Genomic DNA, 18640 nt, shown 5'->3' on the forward strand with positions numbered 1-18640 from the left:
GCTCTCTGTTGCTAAATATTTATTAATATATATTATATATACTATATGTATAAATATTTATTAATATCGCGTAACTATTCATATGCGCAACCACGTGGATACTAATAGATCACCCGAATGAGATCACTACCGCTTCATAACTATTATTCATCGCGCAAAATCTTTGCGAAATTTAACTCGATATATCACCGCGTTCGCAATCATTCGACTTGCGCAATACAAGTAACAGTAATAAATCACTCATGTACGTTTTCTCTTTATATTACCATCTTTCTTCCGAATGATTTACATATCTACTAAATATCGTCATTAAACTAACGTAAACGAATCTTGCAAATACCAAAATTATATTTTTATAGCTTACAAATGTATGCTAACAATGCATAAGCTTAACGTAAGGAACCTCCGGCTATATCTTCTTATATTGTTCTGATAGTTTATAATGACTGTTTTAAATTGCAAAACTTGACGGCGAAAAAGCAAACTGTGATAACTTTCACGTTTTTTAGAATTATACGATTTCGCCAATTTTTTAAATATATATTTTTTTATGAAACGCGTTATGGAATACTGAATCAGGTCGACACAATTTCTAGAACAGCTAATTAATTCTAAAAAAAAAATAGGACTTTTAATATTCGATAATATATCGACGAAAAAATTCTTCGACTTACGTAACTGTGACGTAACATGTAATTTACAATACAAATGTATGTGCCGTAAATGCACAAGGCACATCTCGCAAGGCACAGAATCGCCGATGTATTTATCGGGCGAGAAACTACGTAGGAAAGATATCATCGCAAATTTCCGCGTTGCAGCGTTTTTTTTCTTTCTTTTTTTTCACGACGTGATGACGCAAAAATATATCATTCTCCTACACGTGACTCCCGTCACAAATTCCTCACTTTTTGCGATCGCACGGCGCCACGTACGGTTTACCGCCATACTTTTCCCATTCGCGGTTGAACTCGTGTTCCAGAACTTCGGCACCGCGTTTCCTCGTTAATCCGGTCTCGTCCAGGCTCAACTCGCACATCTGCATATCGTCAATACCTGGCGAAGAGAAGAACAATTTCTTTGAAATGAAAATTGTATTATAACAGGGTGACTCAACGTGCAAAGTATAAATACAAATTAAAAGCATTTCTGTTCGGAGACTTCTGCGAAGTCATAAAAACCCCTTAGTACCTATGAATAAGTATAAGTAATCATTCTAGTTTTTGCAGTTCTCTAGTTTTATATTTTATTTCCTTTATCGTCGTTAGCTACGTTTATTTATCATCGTCTCACAAGACTGATCGCTTTGACCTGGCCTAATCGTTATTCATTAGTTTCGGAATTTACTGCCGCGATTCAGAACGTTATTTGCAATGCAGAGCGTTTGTATTAGCATGAGCAATAAATACATGGAAAGACATAAATGCGACGTATGACCGGGGACTTTACCTGCCACGAGGAGTATCGGCGGTTTATCGGGATGAAGCTCCATTTGCCGCGCCACGTATTGCCCGTCAAAGTGCGCGTACCACCAGCCCCGCTTGCCGCCGCCGTGCGGGTTCTCCTGCTGTCCGGCCGCGGAGGAACGGACGAACGGGATTCGGAAGTATCTCTGGGACGACTCGACTATCTGTTGCTTCAACGGTGTCCTCGGTGTTTTCGCAGCTGGAAAACGCAACACCCTTCGCTTGAAATATCGCTTGCAAGGCCGGTCGCATGATATTTTATCAGTCACCGACCGCCATCAATCTCCCACAGTAAACATCAAGCATCAGTTTTACATTACATCTATGTTACATTATCTATGTTATTTTTTTTTATTTACATTATTTAGTGTAATGTTCGATGTTCACTGGGCTATTGCTAATTAATGTACTAATCTAATTGCAATTAACACTATTTCATTATTATTCATTTGCAGTGATCATAATTATTTACCCTCTTCCATGATGGACTTCGGCGCTCTCTCGTTCTCGTCCATGATGGTTCTCCTGCGGTTTCTCGCCTTCCAGGCGTGATAAACTTTCAGTCTGCGATGAAACTCGTGACGACAGGCCTGGAACGAGCGAGTTTTTTTTCTCAAATAAAAAAAAATTACGGTTATTCAACCGATATATATATATATATATGCGTGCACGTACCTCAAGTAGCTCGATGTCGCAGGACGTATTGATTGCATCCCGCAGCTCCGAGTACTTCCACTTGGACAAGTCGTACTTCTTGTTGCTCATAGCCGCCTGCTGGTTACGCACCTGCTCCGATCTACATCGCATGACAGATGTACATAAGAAAATAATACGTAATCGCGGTTTCACAATATTTCGTAACGCAACACTTTTTAAGATTAGGACACGCCGAGACACGCTAAGACACGCGGCGCGTTAATCTATGGGAAAGTTAGTGCGAAATAAAAATGATTTGAAATTATATAATTGAAATTATATTAGCTCATGCGATTCAGAGTGAGTAAAGAGAAATCTACGCAAAAAGCTGAAATTTTAAAATAAATCTCTACGATTAGTAGCATGCCTGGAAATGTATGAAAAAAGAATCATCATCTATTTTCCATGACAGATTCTTCGAGGAATGACGCGTTTTCTTTCGACTGGATTTATTTGCGAAATAAGATTCATCGAAGAATGGCCAATGAAAAATGAGCATAAGTCACGACAAGGATTAATTCATTTGAGGAAAGGGGGAGTGAAGGATCGTTAGTCATTAGTCATTAGTCTTTCATGCAAGAAACCCGAGTAATTATACGATACCTTATTAGCCTGTTGTTGTTCATAGGTGCTCGTACGTCGGAGCCACTGTGTCAATTTAAACAACAAAATAATATATCTTATTTCTGTTTCAACAACTTTCTATATGATTCTTCTCGCGACGTCAGAATCGTATTTGAACGGATGAGTTGAATACAGTATATATATTATCGATTAGATACCGATGAAATTACAGTTAGATAAAATTTTAACTGATATCGATACACTTAATCAATATATAATTAGTTTAATCAGTAATAAACCGCGTAGTTGGCTTAAATCATATTAATCAACGTAATTATCGAGATACTATCCAAGGCCGATTTCTTTAATACATTATATATCTGTCTAATATTTAATTTTAATAATAATAAACTAAGTATAGGCTCTCCTGAATAAATCAAATAGGGGATAGTGAGAGAGCGCGAGTCAATCGGAGCCACGCGCGGCGTGGCTATATATTGCGCAATCAATATATAGTCAGTAAGATAAAATATATTAGTCAACACATATTCGGACGTTTTGACACTTTCTTTGTGTCATCTTCAGCGTGTAAAGAAAATTAATATACATGAAAATTACAAACGATATAAAATTAACGGTCAAAAGTTGTTTACACGCTGAAGATGACACAAAGAAAGTGTCGAAACGTCCGAATATGTATTGACTAATATATTTTATCTTATTAACTATATATTGATTGCGCAATAATTACCGCGCGTGGCTCCGATTGCCTCTCTCACTATCCCCTATTTAATTTTAATAGTTTAGAAATCGCTCGTACACTTGGTTGAGCCAATTATATTAATCAACGAAAAAGGTTTTACCTTCGTATAGGCGGCGGAGAATCCTCGACTTGTCCATTCGATTCTTGAGCAAGCCTGACCGCCAATTCGTGGTCTCTTCTTTCTTGCTCCAGTAATTCTCGATACCGACTTTCTTCCATGGCTTCCTTCTCCAATTGGGCCTTAATAAGAGCATAATGTATATTAATAATCACTTACGAAAAATTGTCTGATTATTTGTCAGACATTCTTTGGCAAACAAAAATATTATTTTCTTGTCGAATATTAATTATTTTTCGAATTTAAAACTAAGCTAAACAATTTGCAACTGTATATACAATTTGCAACTATAAAGATGTTCATAATATTTTAGATTTTTATATTGAAATTACTTGTTTATAAATTAGTGCGGTCATACAGAAATTCGACGGACCTGGAGAGCAGCCGCGGTCTTCTGATCCTCCTCCTCCTGTTTCCTCCTTTGCTCCTCCTCGATCTTTCTCCTGGCTTCCATATCCAGCTTTTTCCGCCTGTTCACCTCCTCCTCTCTCTTCCTACGTTCCTCTTCCTCCTTTCGATTCTTCTCCAGCTCGAGCTCCTGCTGAATCTTCCTCAATCTCGCCTGTTCCTCAGCGACTTTTTGCTGCTTCACCATATCTTGAAGAGAGCCCATTTGCTTGTTCATCTGATTCACTAAAGACGTGTAGAGACCGTCGACCTCCGTCGGCGCGATCCTCGGATTGTTTTTGATCTTGCGTATAGCCGCCTCTAGATCGTCGTCGAGCCTCTTCATGTCCTGCGTCGATCGCTCTCGATTCTTCAATTGACTCGCGGTCTCCTCCATTCGCGTCAGCTGCTTCCGCAGATTTTTAATCTTCATGATACCGCGGATACGCGGCCGATGCTGCTTCTTCGCGATGTACATTCTCGCCGTTTTTTGCAAGACGATCAAATGCTGCCGGCGATAGATGATCTTGTTCTTCAGTTTGATCACCGACAACGCGCAGAACTGCAGCTTGTTCCAGCGCGACTTCAGCAGCCACTTCTTCACGTTGGCGACCAGCTTGCGCAGATTCTCCGGATCGGACCTCATGATCCGGTCAAACTCCGCGAACTTGCCCGGCTTGAAGAAGACTCGGGTGATGCCGAACTTGAAGTCCTTCTGGTTCAGCTTTAAGCTGTGCAGCAGCGCCTCGCAGAAGAATCTTGGATCGAGCTTGGCGAGCTCCGGTGGCAGGTACGACTTGTACATGTTGTAAAGCTCGTGGAACGGCACCCGACTCGGATATCCGTGCTCCATCAATTCCAGAACCGACGTCATTCCCGAGCAGCGTAACTGATTCATAATGCTGTTGCCGTCGAACTGATGCGCCACCATATCGCTATTCGGCTTGATGCATCTTATGAAATTTGTTCCCTAAAAAAAAATTCAGATAAGAATTGTAAATAAAAAACTTGAAGCATTCAGTAGAAATTCTGTAAGTTTAAAAAATCTTTATCCTTACATTGCTTTTTAACTTGTCCATAAGTTCGCCGAGCTGCGTCTTGAACTTACTGCCGACGCTGATGAAGGTGAGCTTCCCCTTTTGCAACGAATGATTGGCGAACTGCGTCCTGAGGAATTTATTACCGCTTTCCTGAATGAGCCCTTCCAGGGAGGCGTGCAACGCATCGTTGTTCTTTTCAATGAACTGATTCTGCAAGAATAAAATATAAACTCACAGTTTTATATAGGTATATATACATTTGTACATGCTTTACCTTAGAGGTAAAGAATCATATCTCCATTATTATGAATTCAGAGAAAACAAGGTTTAAAGTTTTAAATAGGGAAATAATATATCTTTTTAGATATAAAAAATAGCAACTTGATTTATTAAATAATAATAAGAGAAATAGAACCGTTACGATATACAATCAAATTAGAATCAAAAGCCATACGATCCAAGCTTAGAGATCTTTGACAGTCTTATATATATACATATATATATATATACACACACACACACAGAAACTAATATAAGGCTGTCAAAGATCTAAGCTTGGATCGTATGGCTTTTGATTCTAATTTGATTTAAAAGTATAACTGTCAATAACACATTGCATCTGGTTTAAAAATTAGGCACTATAAAAATTTTCAATACGACTTTTTTCTAAACATTGTATCTTAGGAACTAGTAATAGACACTTTACCATTATACAATTTAAGCTTCTGTTGTATTAAAAAATGTATTAACTCCATTTTGGTAAAAACTGGAGATACGATTCTTTACCTGCTGTGTAAGATACAGATACATAGATTTTTATATAGAAATTTTTCCGGACGCAAAGATGCAAAATGCGTCTAAAGGAAGTCAGAAAGTGTTTATTAAACAAATATGACTTCGATTTATGACGTTTTTTACACACTATTTTGTGGGCAACATATTGCTTTACCGTTTGATAGCAAACACCACCGGCGTAATGGCGAATCACGAAGCCCTCGTCGTCTCGTAATTCTCGATGAGCCTTCAATCGTGACGTTCGCGGTAAAGTGATGCGGAAATGACCGCTCCATGCGCGATGAACCTCGTTGGTGAAATGCGCAAAACTGTGAGTCGGCAGTTTCGATTCCTCGTCCAGCAGGCTGAAGATACCCGTATTCTTCGATTCGATTAAATCTGAAAGTTAGCGTGACACGCGATTTAACTTTAAAATCTATAAACGGAAGTACTATATTTAACTATTTATCATTTTTATCCGTGAAATCTTAAGTAAAACTTTGAAAGAATTTATTCGGATAAAACGACACCGCCTCTAAATTATCTTTATATATTAAAAATAATAAGATAATCTGCATAATTCATTATTTGATAATTACATGATTTGTGCTTTTTCATTTTGAGAAATAAGTGTTCGAATTTGTGATTTTGCACTCTATCACGCAATTTCAATTTCACGCACCGATGCAATCCTGATTATCGACGTAGGAGATTTTCGGGACGTTCAAGGACTCTCGGGCGTAAAGCTCCTGCTCGTACTTCAGGATCCGCTCGTTGAAGAACTGCTGAAGCTTCTCGTTGCAGTAGTTTATGCAGAACTGCTCGAAACTGTTGACTTTAAAGTATTCTGCAAACACGTGCGAGAAAGAAAAATCATTGCGATTCGTTTTTATACAATCCGGAAGAAAGTTCGCTGATCGAGAATAATTTTCTCACCGAATCCTGCGATATCTAGCACGCCGATGTAGTAACTCGAGGCCTTGAAAGGTATGCTCTTGTTGATCCGCGCGACAATGTGATCAAACAGTTTGCTATAAATAGCCTTGCCCAAGGCGTCCCGAGCGTTATTGGCTTCGTAAACCTTCAGGGGCACCCTGTCACAATTGGACAAATCAGTAAAGGCACTCGAGGAAGGTTGCATTATAAAAGAAAATTTAAGAAATATTTAAATCCGTAAAAAAAACAATAAAAACAGGTATATTATTTGAAATTTTTGTGCACTCACATGATGACCGTTCCTTTAATGCCACCCCGACTGGTTTGCATCACTTTCGAGACCAGAGCTTGTCGCAGCTCCTCGGGATCCACCCCCAGTAACTTTGCGGATATCGTCACCGCTTTTCCGGATTCGGCAGTTATTCTGCAGCCGCCCTTCGTGTCCTCCGGATTGTCCTCGAACGTGATATTGCCGAGATGAAGCACCGCGGCCACCATCGTGTAAATCTCCATGCGTTCGGCATCCGTTAAACCGAGTCGGGTAAACGCCTTTGATATAAGAAAGATAATAAAGAATTTAGAAACGCGGAAAATAATTAAAATAATAGCGCAAAGAATAAGAAAGCTTAGAAAAATTTATCAGCAAGATGAGAAATAATTATATCGAAGATTTTTCAAGTTTTCAGGTTGTTTGAAGATCATGTGATTTATGTCGCAGTGGAAGAAGTTTCGTCAGAGATAAAGAATTTAGAAACGTGGAAAGTTATTAAAATAATAGTGCAAAAGATAAGACAGCTTAGACATTTATCAATAAGATGAGAATAAATAATTATCAAAATTTTTTTTCAAGTTTTCAATTTGTTCGAAGATCACATTAGAAGAAATTTCGCCAGCGTATACCTGATCGATAGCGTTGAACCCTTCAACATCGTCCAAGATGGGATCGTGGAGGCTGCCCTTCTGTATCTGCTCGCGACTCTTTTGCGCCTCGTTCAATCGTTTCCCCGATCTCGCGTTGCAGAAATACTGGGTGCAGCCATTCCTCAGATAATAAAAGTCGTCCGGCTTGGTGATTCCCAATTTCGCGCGCAGATCGGCCGGCGCGCCAGCGCACATCATGTAGAACACGTGGTAGTTCCGCTCGTCCGGGCTCTGCAGGCACACCCTGGACTTCTCCAGCAAGTAGTGGGAGATGTACCCGCCGACCACCTGGCACTTGGCGTCGAAGTGCACCTCCATGAACTTGCCGAAACGCGAACTGTTATTGTTGCGCTTTGTCTTTGCGTTCCCGAACGCTTCCAACACCGGAGTCGCTGCGGATTAATTGTAGCAAAAAAAAACGTCATAATTTGAATTTTAACTTGTTGGACCGCAACGAAAATATTTTCTTAGGACACATCTCAGCTTGCGCAATTTTTTGCACACGTCTTCACACGGTGTTAATTGATTTGAATTACACTTTGCTGATTTCATCAAGTTCTTATAATTCTTTTGTTTACCATCGAGAATCCTTTGTTCGATCGGGCCGGCCGTCGAGCCCCAGAGATCGCAGAGGTACCGCAGGAGATACTTGGTCGACTCGGTCTTACCCGCTCCCGATTCGCCGGATACGATAATGCTCTGAGATTGTTTCAGCACTTTCATGTCTCTGAATGCTTTGTCGCCTGCGAAGATAAAGGAAAATTGCTCTGTATTCTCGTCAGGAGCGTATCAAATGGGAAAAAGGGGTGCCAGAGGGGTCATTATACGCGTACCGATGGCGAAGACGTGCGGTGGCGTTTCACCCAAGGACTTTCCCTGATAAGACTTGATGGTCCTCGGCGAGTAGAGATCCTTCACCTCGTAATACGGGTTCACGGCTATCAGAATGTTGGCGACGTAAGTCTGAAATTTAATAGCGGAACGAGAGATTAAAAAATGGAAACGCAGGGAGAGCGACTCGACCTCTCAGCGTCGCCGCCGTAATTACTCACGTATATCCTGTCCTTGAAGTAGCGAGTGCGAATATTATTCAGCAGCGTGGCCTCGTTCAGGTACATCAGGGCACCTGGGGGAAGACAATTTAGAGAAAAAGGAGATGAGGAGGAGAAAAAAATCAGTGAAAGTGCCTTTGCAAAAGAGCGAAAGTCCCGCGTGAGAAGCGAGCGTAACCGCGCGATCTTAATCTTCTGATATATGTATAAAATGGACGAAACGCACAGGCACGTCACGGTGTATAACAATCGGAGGGAGCAATCGCGAGTAAACAGGCGCTAACGCTATATCTTTTCGCTCCGTTCTCTCTTCTTTCTTAACATCCGCGGCGTAAAATCAGTCTCGTTGCCTTTACGAGGTCGAATCGTTTCTCGGAATTTTTCCTTTCTCTCTTTTTCGTAAAATCACGAGATAACGCGCATGTGCCGAGGGAATATTTACAATTGTCCTCGACATCTTTGGTATATTCGCCGGCAGGATGTACTTCGTCCAGCGGACAGGTGCGTTGCGGATATTTCGGGTCGAGGGGCACGATCAGGGCGTCCCCGTCCACCATGTCCGTGAATTTCCCGATTATGAAACCCTCCTGGGGGTCACGGACCCACACCTGTTGGTTCTCCATCCCGAGCTTCACTCTGGAACATACGATTATACGATCGAGATGATACACTCCGCTCTATCCTCCATCGTCGTTACTTTAGCCTTCGTTTTAGGTAGAGAAGAGAGAAAGTGCATTAGCTGGAACGTTTCGTATAATAGATATAAATTATAATTCTAACGCGAGAAAAATATAATTAAATTAATTATTTATGAGAAATGTCATTTAGTATGTAGGCTATCTTGAGATCACCCGACGTTTTTCTAGCTATTTCACAATTAATTCTTCAGCTGATTTAAAATTAATATTCTTTCAACAAAAGCATGGAGATTGTCGTTGATAACTTTCGGGGAATTAATTGTTTAAATCGAGAAGAATCCTTTTCAAATTAAGCCTTGGACAAACAACATTAATTAAACAATTTTAAGTATGCTTCACCAAGATTTTAATTTAATTTCGATTTGATTCTTTCTTATAGAAATACATAATATTAGAAAATTGCGGTAAACGACGACCTTCCTCGATTTCTTCGCTGAGAGAAAATCGACTTCAAATTGAACGAGGCATATCTATAGTTAAACGGATATCCGGTAGTTTCGCGGAATTATCCCGTACGAAAGCGCAGACTCACGTTGAAATTCGCAACGAGAGCGATCCGATGCGAGCGAGCTAGTGCTGTAAGCTGTAAAGACAAAATGATGAATCCGTGTGTCATTCTCGCTTATGCGGAACGCAAATCGCCGACGACAGCTTCTGCTGGCGCGGACATACTTTCTAGCACCGTGTCTTTCGGAGAAGTTTCCGGCGAATGAATCGTGTCCGTCCGTCCTGACTTCCGCTCTACCACGTATGCTGAATGGAGATTCTTAGCAGTCCCGGCGATTCTCGGTCTTATTTTAAGCCGCGCATTATTGACGGAAGAAGCAACAAAAGTGCCATGACGGTCGATAAGGATTGAGGATTGGTCGTAGTCCAAACAGTGGTCCGTGAGGATCTCACAAGTTAAAGCTTTAGATAAACAATTCTGATAAATGGCTATCGAGCGTTATCAGAATGTATATTCGGAAACAAAATACGAATCTCATTGTGTTTGATGGTCAAAAAGTTATAAACTTCTATGAAATCGTTCCTTCAATCTCTTAAATTTGAATCGATATTAAAAATATTTTTAATTTTACTTTCAAATAAAATAAAAAGTTATTTAATTAATTCTACATTCCGCTAAAAAATTTTTCTTCGATCTTATTCGAATTATAATTAAGTATTCTCAAGCTGTCTAAAATACTGTCTGCTGGTAGAATTAAGATCGACGGTTTCAGAACACCCCGTATATGCGCAATTATTATCTCGTGCCGTGCAGGACAATTTTGCAGTAATGACGGAAGCAGAAGCTTATCGGTTTGAAAATTGACAGATGGAACTAGGTTTGCACTTTTAACGTTAATACCCTGCGTATTTCGACGACTCCATCCTCGCCTCCGGTGCGACTGAACGCGAAAATCGAAATTCTCGGTTTCAATTTATCGCTTATCGCGACGCGTTATCGAGATAAGCGACGACGACGGGAGAGGTACGACTCCAAAATAATCGCCGTTTCTCTTCGAAGAACATGGTGCAGCTGCTCCATGTATTCTTTCCATATCTTTTTTCTTAAAACAACAGACATTGTCTGTTTATGTTCCACTTGTCGAATTATATCTCTTTCGGCATTAATGTCCCGCCTAAGAAATTCCATATATAAAATATAAAATGGTAACACAGTTCTTTTTTAAAGCTGTCGCTTTTACTTTTGAAAAACCGCTTTTAAAATTAATATATTTATATAGAGTGTATCATAAGTCACGACCCATCTTTGGAGAATGAATCAACGAAGCCAAAGTAAGTCGAAAATAAAGAATGACTAAATTACGTTTGAGCCTTCTTTAAAGAATTTCAATCGAATAACTTTTAAAGTATATTTCCTTCTAATCTATAGTACTTCTTTAGTATAACTTCTAAAAAATACTTAAGTTCTTATTGTTATCAAAACAATTACAAACTTTTAATTCAAATAAAAATAATAATCCAAATAAATTTTTCGATTATTTGACTCTTTAAAGAAGGCTCAAACGTAATTTCGTCATTCTTTATTTTCGACTTATTTTGTCTTCGTCAACTCATTCTCCAGAGATGGGGCGCGACTTATGATACATGTGCATATATTAAAATATTGACTACCAAATGAGAATCGATCTTTAGATGAAACAAAAATATGGGCAACTCTCGACACACCTTGTAGAAATTGGAGATCTGATTTTTTTTTCTTTCAAAATGGTATTATTATTAACAAATTCCTCAATTTTTCATCCACCTGTCTGCTATCGCGCAGAGATAATTCTGCATGCGATTGCGTAACGCAGTCCTTCCGACGATTTTCGAGTTCAGCTTGCGCGGCGGACACGTTCCGGGGTTGTGCAGGTGGTCGTGCACGGCATACGATAAAATCGTAGACACAGAGGCACAAAACGACGGGTCGTTTTGTCATTTCCTCCGTTGTTCTGGCGACACGGCCGCGCCACGCCACGCCGTTCCGTATGTATTTTCCGGCGTCACCAGATTCGACAATCCGACAGGCAAGCAAGCGCGATCAAAGGTCGTCACGAGCGGCTGCATCTCGCGTTTTACACGCCGCGCCGCCGGCGCGCCGTGACAGAATTTCGAAAAAGCCCCCCGTCGTCCTCGTTCCCTTGTCGTCGGTTGCGACACGGTGCACTAAACCTGTTACCATTTGCATGCGAGCGCATCCGATATGAACAACGTTTTTACTTAAAAAAAAAAGCGAGCTGCTCAGGAATCTAGATATATTCATCTTTACTCTTATTTATCGTATAATACTTTCTTTTTGTCTTCGATTTGTTACTCCTTTGAATGCCCCAATTTTATGTGCTTTGTTCTAAATTAAAATAAAATATCTGAAACCAGCTTGTGACAAAACGGCGAAACTTGGTATACAGTTCGGTAGAGTATACAGGGTGTTCCAGGTCAGATCAATAAAACTTCAGGGTCTTATAGGATATTAAATTTGGAACAAAAAAGCTCGTATAAACATAAGTCCGGAAACGCTTCGTTGAAAAGGTATAGCTAATAAAAATTTAAAAAATCACGTTCTTTGATGACTTTTAAAAATAACTAGCTACTAATTGTTACACTAAAGCGCGAATGCTACGAATGTAGTATTTATACAAAGATCATCGAGTGATGGTTTTTTCAAGTTTCTGCTTTTTTTAATTGTTTTGGGCTTATTTTCTTTTCAAGGCCTTATCAAAATTAAATAAAATTGGTGTAATTTAGTTTGTTATTTAATTACCTATATTCTTTATCACCTTTAATTACCTATAAGATTCATTTTGTTACTTTTTTCAAATAAATGAGTTTCGAAGAGTTATATTTAAAAAAATAATTAAAAAACCGTAATTTTTTGAAGTTTATTAGCTATAACTTTTCAACGAACCGTTTCCTATATTTATAGGGACTTTTTTGTTCCAAATTCAATTTCCTATAATACCCTGAAATTTTACCTGAAACACCCTGTATAAAAATCTAGGTATAGTCATCTTTACTTTTATTTATCTTTACTTTCTTTTGTCTTCAGTTTGTTACGCCTTTGAATGCCCCAATTTTACGTTTCGTTCTAAACTAAAATAAAATATCTGAGACGAGCTCGTGACAAAACGCAAAACTCGGTACAGTTCGGTGGAGTAGCTAAGTAAAGACACTCTGAATGCCCGCAATTGTTACTTGATATATAACACCGCGATTACCGTGTCGAGTAGCAGTCGCAACTGCTGGGAACGCGCGGTCGATCTGGAAAGCGCGAGAAATTGCCTTGTTCCTTCTGTCGTACTCTCCGCATCCCGTTAGAGATATCGTAACGGTAAAAGCCAGCGGTAAATCCTTGCATCGATCCGCAGGACATCGCGGCTACGGGACGGCGGCGACGCGACGCGGCGGTGCATGCGTTTTAAATCGCGCTAATCCACAAGAACGAATCTCCTCCGCGTGATGAACAACGGCGACGACGCGGATATCGAAACGGCTCCTTAAATCGATCCCTACCGAAGCGATACGGCCGAACGATGAGGCGAACAATGCTGCAACACGTCGCGGCGTCTAAGCATGCTAAGAAGCAATTTTCTGCGTTCCGAGAGATGCGAGGTGCATTGCAAAGAGAAAGAGAGAGAGAGAGAGAGAGAGAAGAAGAAGAAAAAGAGAGAGGCGAGGAATCGTTCGCCTTCGGTTCGTTCACCTTCTTCTACTATATAGCAGAAGAAACCGTAACGTCCAGATGTTGCGTCGTTTTCCTCCTTTCCCCTTCCCGTCGTCTCGTTAACCCTTTCCTTTTTTCTTTTCCCTTTTTTTTCTTAATTCGCGGCACAGCAAGGCGCGGTGGTATCGATCCCCCCCGGGTCGCCTCGCACGGGCACGGCGTCTGCTCTTCTTCCGCCCGACCCGTCAGAGATCGCTTTCCCGGTATTGTTCTCCGAGCGAGAGGCGCGGTGCGCCTCTCGCGTTCTCCGCGCCTTCGTTCGCGCGACCTCACGCTCTCGCGGAGACAATCGCGCGCTAATGCGCATCTCGGGATCGGATCCGAATGCACTTTGCGTGCGGAGGTGCCTCGCGCTGACGCGTACCGCGCGACAGGCCCCTAATCCATTGAAAGGGCCCGGTCGGGAGGGAATGAAAGGGACGCGAAAGGAAGCAGGAAACGGCAGGTGGGACCGGCATACCGAAACAGGGAGACACGCGTGAGCGCTCACCGAATTTACCGCACCGAAACCCACGGCCAAAATAAAAGAAACAAATTTTTTTTTAATATAATGCTTTCTCAAGAAAATAGATCCATATCTGTGACATTTTTATCTATTATTATTTTATTAGCGGCGTATCTAAAATTTAAAAAACGAGGGATATAATCCTCGTGTAATATCGTGACTTATTAGTCCGACATTAATCGCATTACTAAACATTCTTTGCGGAAATAATCCCGGATTGCAATATCGAAAATGAAGTCAGCGAGTAATAATATGTTAATACAGTTCGAGATGCGTTTATTAAAATACAGTAATTTATTCCCCCAGAGTGTTAATTAATAAACTTCAGCAAACGCGAGATCTAATTATAATAAATTCGCCGCGCGATGATGAGTTTCTTGTTTCAATCACGGCCGCGGCGATGTATATTTCATCATTTTACGTCGTTTAACATTAATTGGAACAACCTTCGCACCATCGCCGTCATCAAGAGCACTTGGTGATTAGATCGAGTGCAGTGTGGGTCGAGCTTTCGGTCCCGCGATCTCCCATTTGCATCCAGTTCCGCTCAGCATTTTGCGCCGATTAATGGAGCGGCACATTTGGCAAAATAGTTCAACCGTATCTCTCGATACACCGAAATATTAGTGGACAGATTCTCCATTAATTTAAGCAATATGCGGATATTACCGCTAATTTAACTGCTTATTATTCCGCTTGTCACCATTAAATGGCATTGGTTACACGAAAAAAAGAAGTGTTAAATCAACACTGAGATATTAGTATATATGTACGCAACAATAGATATATAATCTTTTTATAAGAATTTCAACGTTTTATTTCAACTCTTTTTTCATGGTTGAATTATGTAAAACTTCGTTTATATAATAACTAACTATATAAATTAGGGCTGTTACTCTTCGATAGCTTCGAAGCTTCGAAGTTAACTTCGAACTTTCGAAGTTAAAGGTGTCTTCGAAAAATATATTTGCGACATAAACGACATAATTGCAACATTAAAAATTTTATTCGGATTTTGTCATATAATTTAATAAATGTGTGCCCATTTGCAGTACTATTACTATTATATTAAATTAACAATTGTATAATTTGGATTCTTCGAAACTTCGATCTTCGAAGATTTTTATGTCGAAGCTTCGAATATCGAAGCCTTTGAAGCAAATCACTAGTTCTAATATAAATGATTTTATTCAGACAAGTTTTCTTCGTTTAACATAATATAATCTCATTTCAAGATTCTATATTGTTGTGTATATGTCAACTTTATTCGATCAATGATGTAACGTGACTCCTTGCAAAATGCATCGCAAATGTCATCGGTTTAACAATGTGTGTAATATTTATCCCTCAAAACGGCCGGAAATTGATCTTGGCGTGTGCTCGCCGTAGCCGAGGCTCGGTATGCAAATTTTTGACGGACGATTTATCTCTCCGTGAAAGAGAGAACCGATCGATAATGGCCTCGGGAACGGCGCGATCGGAAGTGGCGACGATCCGCCGTTTAAGTGCACCCGCCGATCGAGACCGTGGATGAGTCATGGGCGTCCTCGATGTCTCTCACGGCACACAGCACACAGCACACGGCACTCGCCCACCTACATATACATATATAGGATCGTGCGATTCTTTTTCCGCGGTTGCGTAACGCGACTCCGCGCCGCGTCATAATACATCCGTACACGACACGTTCGTCGAAAGGATCCGCTAAAATGACAGCGAAGCTCTTTTCGCAACGGGGGTAATCTCGATTCTGTCGACTCACTTTCGCCGCGGCACTTTCGCTAAAAGAGACAACGGGGGGTGAACGCTCGTCGCTATCTCCGATTTCGATGAGTTTCGTAGATATCATTAGACTGTGGCTGTGTGAAAATATACCGAAGATATATTAACACGTGAGAGCGTATCGCACGTGGTCCCTTGCAGAATCGCTGAGGTCGGGATAATCTCGATAGCTCGCGGAAAAAAATGTATTCAAAAATATATGTGTAAAGTATTCAATCTCTCAGACGAAAGATTTCGATCGAGTTTGAAGATACTCGAGAGCAAACTGGTCGCTCTCTAAATTTAAAGCTAATCATGATTACTGGACTCGTTGATGATGATGCTTCTTCCGAGCAACAACGATTAATGGGGAGGAATTCCGAGGAATCGTGAAATTGGTTTAACTGTCCCTATTAAGGTTCGCGATTAATATGACGCGCGGCATGAATGATTAAACTGCAGAAGAACGGCGTAACACCGAGCGTCCCGTAATTACGCGACGCGTTCGATAAGAAATCCGAGATAAGGTGTAATTAGGAATTTCGCGGTAATTAAGACAATCTCGAACCTTAACGAAGAACGCGACTCGCGACACATGTATACACATATATATAGAAAATTAAGTGCAAATACGAACGCTTTAAACAGCGACCGCTCGTAATTCGCTCTGATTCATTGTATATCGGACTTATCTGAGAAAAATTCTTTCACACGTTGTTATCACTTGTATATCGTTATCGGTATATCTGTCTCAGGTCTAAGATCATTGTTTTCGTAATTCCCTCCCTCTCTCTTTCTTCTTAAAAAAAAAAAACCGACGCCGTTGCGAAAACACGCAGAAAAACGGCGGAACCGGCAACGGTGATTACGGTTTTGCAAAGGTACTCATCCAACCCGCCTATATATTTCGCAATCGAAACGCCGAGCGTTTCGCGAGCGAGGTGCCGCGTATCATCGTGCATTACGCGCAAGAGAGCGCGGGCAATTTTTCTCTTTCTCCTCTCCCCCCCCCCTCCCGTTTTCGTCCCCCAGCCACCGACCGCCGGGATTGTTTTACCGAGGTGCACGTAGGCGCTTACGCAGGTTCACACACTAATTCACACGGGCCGGGCCGCGCCGCGCCGCGCGCTTTTGCATTCGCGCATTGCTGCAGGTGCACTGCCGCGCGCCGCGCCCGCCCCCCCTCCCCCGTTCCACTCTCCTAATCACGGACTAGATAAACCGGCGAGCGTGCATGCACATAAAGGAAAAAGACTTCCCAACGGCGATTTTTCATTCCCGCTCCGCCGCGCCGCCGTAAAAGGGATACGGTGATACATTACGTAAAGCTTATGCGCGTCCAAGCGCCTGAATCATTTGCCCCGCTTATTTATTGTTGACCAAATTGGTAACAACGAATGTGTTGATTTTAACGTTTCCCTTTAAAATAGGTAGTAATAAATATAAAGATTGTAGGTTGTATAAATAGTATGAGTGTGTGTTAAGGAAAAATTGTAAACCAGTCCACTTCTTGGCGATGCAAGAGCTGAAAGTTAATACCCAGACAACACAATGTCCAAAATTGGGGCATAAAACGTCTTAATTTTAAGAGATTAATTTTAAGAAATGTTCTGTTTTGCAAAAGATAATTTACTAAAGGACAACGTTAATAATAATTTATCCAGATATATAACACACTCAAGACGTTATATCATAAGACGTCTTATGTCCCGATTTTGAACATTGTGTTATCTGGGTAAATTATCATTAACGTTTTCCTTTAATTTGTTATTCCTTTAAATTGTTATCTTTTGCAAAACAGGACATCTTTTAAAATAGATAAAGAATCGATACATCATGGCTTTCCCTTCAGCGCGAATTTATTTTCGCGTCTCCGAAACTGGAAATATCGGAGCTGCTATTCAGAAATTAATTGCAAAATATTGGGGAAAAAAAAGAGAATAATATTCCGTATTGTATCAACTGTTTATATTTCTGGAGTTACCGGTTCTCCAAACTTGTCTTTGAATCGCGTCGCTAGCACAAGTTGATCCCCGATTCGTTCAACGCTCGCACCGGCCTTGTTGTTCTTATACATTCGCGAAGTTTATCCCCGGCGGATCGAAATATCGAGAACGTACTCGCGACGTATTACACGAAGACAATATCGCCAGTTACACCTGTCGAAAATATAACAATTCAATCGCGCGCTCGAGCGAAGGTGATCGAAGATCGGCTCTTATATTGCTCTACGCGGCGGAGCGCGCGATCGCGGCTCCGGCGAGTTTCGCGAGTCGCAAAAACCGATTTTCGCGAACGGACGGTTTACAGGGCAGATTTACTCACCGTCTCGCCGTGCGAGGACAGTCAGCCGGCCGGGGCGGTACTATACGAACGGCACAAAATCCGACATGCAACTGTCGGCAGTGTCGGCGCGACTCCGAAGCGACGAGCCCGCTCGCTCGCTCGGCGATCCACGGCCGTTTCCGCCGATGCCACGCGGCAAACAGCGATCGTACCAGCACGTAGATCGCGCGTACCGCGTACCGCCGCGCGCCGTCGCTGTCGCTCAGTGGTACCCCCCAGTACCCCCGTTCGGAGATGATCTTAGAACACTCGGAATGTTATAAGAACCGAGGGGTTCACGATGGAGCGTGCAAATAAAATGAATTTGCAGATGCGGAGGTTAAACTGTTCGCCACTTGAAATATGAATCTCAAATTGTGACATTTGGGTCATTCTCGCGGTGGTATTGTTGTTGCTGGTACTAGCG

At 41.3% G+C, this 18640-nt stretch overlaps 1 protein-coding gene across 2 annotated transcripts; it reads right to left on the reverse strand.

Annotated features, from left to right (window-relative positions):
• Positions 1–4: 4 nt before the first annotated feature.
• Jar (Myosin heavy chain 95F jaguar) lies at positions 5–18363 on the reverse strand. Of its 2 annotated transcripts, XM_071700344.1 has the most exons (19): positions 10088–10183; positions 9948–9998; positions 9160–9353; positions 8718–8791; positions 8499–8628; positions 8244–8408; positions 7645–8057; positions 7034–7293; positions 6745–6902; positions 6491–6655; positions 5984–6207; positions 5053–5244; positions 3981–4964; positions 3590–3729; positions 2766–2810; positions 2142–2262; positions 1939–2056; positions 1450–1665; positions 5–1056 (listed from the first exon to the last, which is right to left on the reverse strand). In XM_071700344.1, the coding sequence occupies exons 3-19, from the start codon at positions 9338–9340 to the stop codon at positions 905–907; spliced, it is 3738 nt and encodes a 1245-aa protein (XP_071556445.1). In that variant the 5' UTR covers positions 9341–9353; positions 9948–9998; positions 10088–10183; the 3' UTR covers positions 5–904. The 2 variants fall into 2 exon arrangements, with proteins under 2 accessions (XP_071556445.1, XP_071556443.1); XM_071700342.1 differs by lacking the exons at positions 9948–9998; positions 10088–10183 and adding an exon at positions 18214–18363.
• Positions 18364–18640: the final 277 nt, after the last annotated feature.

Source organism: Temnothorax nylanderi, unplaced genomic scaffold (genome assembly GCF_030848795.1).
Source record: "Temnothorax nylanderi isolate EJ_2023f unplaced genomic scaffold, tnyl_v1.0 TNYL_tig0022_pilon, whole genome shotgun sequence".
In the NCBI taxonomy this organism is placed as follows: Eukaryota; Metazoa; Arthropoda; class Insecta; order Hymenoptera; family Formicidae; genus Temnothorax; species Temnothorax nylanderi.